The 5617-nt window shown below is 37.0% G+C and overlaps 1 protein-coding gene across 1 annotated transcript; it reads left to right on the plus strand.

Moving 5' to 3' along the window:
* The first annotated feature begins 2100 nt into the window (after nucleotides 1–2100).
* On the plus strand, nucleotides 2101–5349 carry LOC307155539 (C-type mannose receptor 2-like). The gene is made up of 5 exons (XM_079866243.1): nucleotides 2101–2204; nucleotides 2320–2358; nucleotides 2451–2813; nucleotides 3976–4359; nucleotides 4524–5349. Exons 2-5 carry the CDS (start codon nucleotides 2322–2324, stop codon nucleotides 4883–4885), a joined length of 1146 nt encoding a protein of 381 aa, XP_079722369.1. The 5' UTR covers nucleotides 2101–2204; nucleotides 2320–2321; the 3' UTR covers nucleotides 4886–5349.
* The last annotated feature ends 268 nt before the right edge of the window (nucleotides 5350–5617 follow it).

Below are 5617 nucleotides of genomic sequence, written 5' to 3' on the forward strand. Positions count from 1 at the left end.
ACGCACACACATAAGGTTACCTCAAAGCATCATGAGACACGGGACTGCAAGAGAGGCATACAACGTGAGAGCCGGAGCCGCCAACAGCCGCGAACTATCCCGAAGCTATGAACCAAACAATAGTTTACACAAAATCCCACATCTGTGTTCACTATCTAGCTCAAACAGCACTACCTCAAAGCGAAGCGCTACAGGAACAGGCGGTGTCCGGGCCATGACGCACCACGCAGACGACACACCTAAACAGTGACTCGAAACCCTTTTTTATATGGTCCCGCATAGTTATGATTGAACTCACGCCCGAACGCATTAGATTAATTAGACGCAGTAGTACATCCCACTACATTAAGTAGCAATAATTTTACTTGAGCACAATTTTTCTTTTCACCACTGCACAATAGTTAACATGAAAATATACTTTTAAATAAAAAATTCCATAGTTGGCTAATTAATTGGAAACCAACTGCTGCAACTGGGCCGTAGTTCATCCTGATGGATGAGGTGTTGTTAGAGAGGTGTTCCACCACTGCTTATTTCAAATATAAAACAAAATGTTCATAGTTAAATAACATAAGAAATATACTTCTTTTAACTGTCTATGGTCTTGTTTCAGCCTGAAATATGCCCGGTGGCTTTTAAAAAACTAAACATGACACCATCTTTATATTTAAAAGTCTGTCAGAGACGTCTCTGCTGTGTCCTGGTGGCATCTGTCACAGTTGCTAGGCGACAGCAGCGGTGGGCGGGAACAGCTGGTGATGTAAACAGGAAATCCTCCATATGTTAGAGTGTCCCGTTTAACAACTTTTGATTCGACCTTCGTGGAGTTTGAAGGATTCAGCTCTGAATTGGGACTCAGTTATAGAGTAACTTTCCTGTTGTTGCAGTAAAACTAAATGAATACAAATTAATGAAATATAATGAAATATGACAAGAACAATAACACTCACTGTTTCTCCTGTTTCACGTCAGAGATGGAAATATTGTCCATCCTGAAAGTCTAAATGTGGAAATAAACAAATGAGTGATGAGGATGTGTTTACATGCAGATGTGTTCATGTTTTATAGACAAACAAAGAAACAGTGAAAAGCAGGAGTATGAAATGAAACAAAATAAGAATTTTCACAAAGAGATGAAATCTTAAAAAAAACAAAAACAATATTTGAATCTCTTCATTCAAGCAATCATCACTATCAAGTATTTAGACAGAGGAAATAAAGACACGTTTGTTCTGAAACAGCAGCAGCAGAAGATGATGATATTATTACAGTGAGATAATGAGAGTCCAACAACCTTTACTAACATTAGAAATGGACTTCAGGGGAATGAAAGCATGATATGAGCACTTTAATGTCTTTATCTCGTCTCTGTTGTGAATGTCTGTCATGTCTCTGTAGTAGACTGGTTTCTCATGTTGTGAAATGCAGTTATGTGATTGGTTCTTAAGGTCACGTGGCTCGGGGTAATCAGGAAGCTGCAGAGCAGTGTGTGTGTTGATGCTGATGTTTTCTGCCAGTTTTCAGTAAAACATTATTGAGGGATTTAAACTACCGTCTCCCGTGCCTTAATCGAACCCCAAGATATTACAGTCTCCTCCTCAACACCAGCAATCTCGGCTCTCAGAAGAGGAAGAAAAAGAAGAAATATAAGAGCAAAAACAGTTTTCAAACCCTCTTCTCAACACAAACTCTCTCAATAGTCAAACTCACTCTCAAAGGCTCTCAGTAACCAGTATCACCAGTCTTCACTAATGAACTCAACCCTCATCAATCAGATCATTAGTGGGTTGTTCAGTTCACACACAAACAGATAAAAAGTGACCAAAAACAGAGAAACACAAACACACGACACACTGAACAGGGATGTAACACGAGTTATACAGTCCAGCAATAACATTAGAGAAACTGTTTAGTTATTAATGTTCAAATTTAAATTATGAATGTTCATATGTATATAATTTTCTGATTAAGGTCCATATTATATTGACTGATACACACTGACACAGACGTCAAGATGCAAATAAGGGGAAAGAGTTGGACAAATACACAAATAAGGAGGAAGTAAAATATGAAATAGGGGTTTTGAAGTAATAAACAAATGACGTGATGAGCTGAATGAGGGATGAGAGCAGATATAATAATCACGTAGTTTAAATCTGCAGACAGAAACATCAGACTCAGGACAGAAACACACGACCTCTAAAGTAAGAACATGTTCATTCTTCAAACACAATTACACTTTCAGATGTTAATATTGTCAAAATCTTTGTTAAAACAAGATGATCATGTTTTGAGTTTTTCAATGTGTTTCTTCCTCAGAAATGGACCAAACTCTATATTTGATTCTTCTTCTCATTGGTGAGTGTGTTTGTTGTATTATTTATGGTTTATAGTTTCATCAGGTTTGACCCTGTTATGAAAAGCATTAAATCAAACGCTCTCTTTCACAGCTCTCTGCTCCGTATCTGAATGTGTTCAGCGTCAGTATCACTTTATAAACGTGTTGAAGATCTGGACTGAAGCTCAGAGATTCTGCAGAGAGAAATACACAGATCTGGCCACCGTTGACAACATGAACGACATGAACGAGCTGAAGAAGAGTGTGAATGATGGAGGTGTTCATGATATCCGGATTGGGCTGAAGAGGACGAGTGTTAATAAATGGCAGTGGTCTTCAGGTGAACCTGCGCTCTATCTGAACTGGGGATCTGGACAACCTGATGGTGGAGATGAGTGTGCTTTAATTGGAAATGGAGAATGGCATGATTGGCCATGTAGTAACAGCCTGACTTTCATCTGCAGTTCATCTAACAGTAAGTGCAGCTCCATACAATCACAATAAACATTCATTTATAAAAGATGCACAATATAATGTGAATAAAAATGTGAAAATAAACTGATATTGAACACATTTTGATATTTGTTGTTCATAACTGTGGGAATCTGCCATTATGAGCCTAGAGAATTATATTTTCAGCAAACTTTATACTGTAAATTTTAAATTGAAAAATATCAAATCATTGGTTTCACAAACATACTGTAAATTGTAATGAATTAATGAATGCATAAAATTTCAACATATAATAGATGTACAACATCTTGCCCCATCTTGATATGTATGAACAAAACTCTTGTCCTGAGAAATTCAGTTCTTGTCTTTTCAGTGTGATTTTATTGTGTTCACTTGTTACACGTATTACAATAAAACATGTAATAAAAAAATATCTTAACACAAACCTGCAAAAATCGTCATTGTTAGATGAACTTTAACTGAACTCACAACGGCAAATTGTCCATTACAATGTCAAAAACCGATCAGACTAGAAACAAGACAAACACTAATAGTGTTATTATTGCAACAATATTAATTTGTATGTATTATTAGTCTACAATTCAACCTTTTGAATATATATTTTTTGCTGATATATTTCTAAGGAGTTAACAAACATTAATATGCAGTTTACATTTACATTTATGCATTTGGCAGACGCTTTTTATCCAAAGCGACTTACATTGCATTCAAGGTACACATTTTACATTTTGTCAGTTCTTGCTTTCCCTGGGAATCGAACCCATGACCTTGGCGTTGCTAGCGCCAACACTCTACTTTTTGAGCTACAGTAAAGCCGAAGAGAAAGCCGAACAGATGAAGTTTAACATCTTCATCTGTTTGTCTCTCATTCAGCTCTGTGTCTGAATCCATTATTCCAGAGAAATGTGTAACAAAACATGATGGAGAAATATAGTTGCAATAAAATTATCACGGAAATCCACAATGGATACTTGATGTTATATCAGCAAAATCATCATGAATATAATTTGAATATTTAATATATCATCAGCTGTAGAAACAGTCTTTGAATGACACGTGTTTCTGATGCTTCGCTGCTCTTATTCACATTAAAAACCATAACGCAGCATAAGAATAATGAACAAACTGATTCATGAATCTGTTTCCATTTGTTTTTCTTAAAGTGAACACAGGACTCGTCTTTGTCAATCAGATGAAGAACTGGAGAGACGCTCAGAGTTACTGCAGACAGAATCACATTGATCTGGTCAGTGTGAGGAACCAGAATGAGAATCAACAGATTCAGAAGTTCATCAATGATAGTCACATATCTAATGATGTCTGGATCGGTCTGTTCAGAGACCCATGGCAGTGGTCAGATCAGAGTGACTCCTCATTCAGAGACTGGGCTTCTGGTGAACCTAATAATGCTGGAGGTGTTGAAAACTGTATAGTTCTCGATCCAAACGCTCAGGGTCTTATTCCGAACAATCAGGGTCAATGGATCACTCTGGGTCAATGGTATGACGGCTCTTGCGACAACCCACTTCCTTTTGTGTGTCATGAAGGTGAGCAGATCCTCACAAACACACACAATCCATCCATCACCTCCAGATATCTTAAAGTTCACGCTACATGTCTGACATGACAGATTCCTCCACAGTGTTTGTTCTGCATGTTGTTTTTGATCAGTCTCTCTCTAGATTTTGCTTGTGGTTTGTTTTGTGTCCAGATAAACTGATTCTGATCAACGAGACTCTGACGTGGCCTGAAGCTCTGAGATACTGCAGACAGAATTATACGGATCTGGTCTCGGTTCATTCTGAGGAGATGCAGCGTCGTGTGATGAATGTGGTTAAACGTGCGTCTACTGAGGCGGTGTGGTTGGGTTTACACAACTACTGCCAAATGAACATGTGGCTCTGGTTGAGCGGAGAGATCGTGTGCTATCAGAACTGGGCTCCAGGGAACGGAACGAAACCGGAAAACTGCAGCCTTACGAAGAGAAAAGGAGCAGTTCAGTCTGGAGGAGATCAGCGCTGGATCAGCCTTCCTGAGACTCACAAACTCAACTTCATCTGCAGCAGATCTTAGGAGTGAGAAGACGTCAATGCTTGTGTGTTTACTTACATTCACTGTTTTCATCACTTTTCTTATTTACTTTCAGGTTTAATTAGTTTTTTGGTAATTTCTGAGCGAATCTTCTAATTATATTTTAATAGTCTGTTATATTACTCTGTGTTAATTATCATACCATAACGTGATCTTATTAAAGATTTCAGACATCATTGAATATTCTTTAGATGTCTAAAATACTAACACAATATATATGTGTTTTAAGAATATCTTTGCATATCTGGTGTGTTAATGTGTCTTTATGTTTTTCACTAATCTTATCTGTATCAATAACTGTTGAATATGATTCTGTGAGCAGCAGCTCTTAAGAATAATCATTATTTGTGTCTCAGCAGAATTAAATCTGGTTTATTCTTAGAAAGGCAGAAGTGAAGTGATGTCACAATAAACTGTCAAATAAATGTAATAAATATGTCAAATGTATATTTGATTGTTGGTGTGTTTGGTTGATATTGAGGATATGATGTCACTTACAAAACAAGCATATTTCAGTTTCCTGGAATAAATTAGTGGTGTGAATCTTTGGGTCGACAGCGAATCGATTTGATTCATGATTCAAAGATTTTCGATTCAAGAGCAATTTTCACAAATTCAGAATGATTAGATTCGAGATGATTCACAATGCGATACAATTAAATTAATGATTCGATTCTGAATTTCTAAAGTGCATTCGTAAAATTGTTTCAATGC

The sequence above is a fragment of the Squalius cephalus genome, assembly GCF_949319135.1.
Source record: "Squalius cephalus genome assembly, chromosome: 3".
In the NCBI taxonomy this organism is placed as follows: domain Eukaryota; kingdom Metazoa; phylum Chordata; class Actinopteri; order Cypriniformes; family Leuciscidae; genus Squalius; species Squalius cephalus.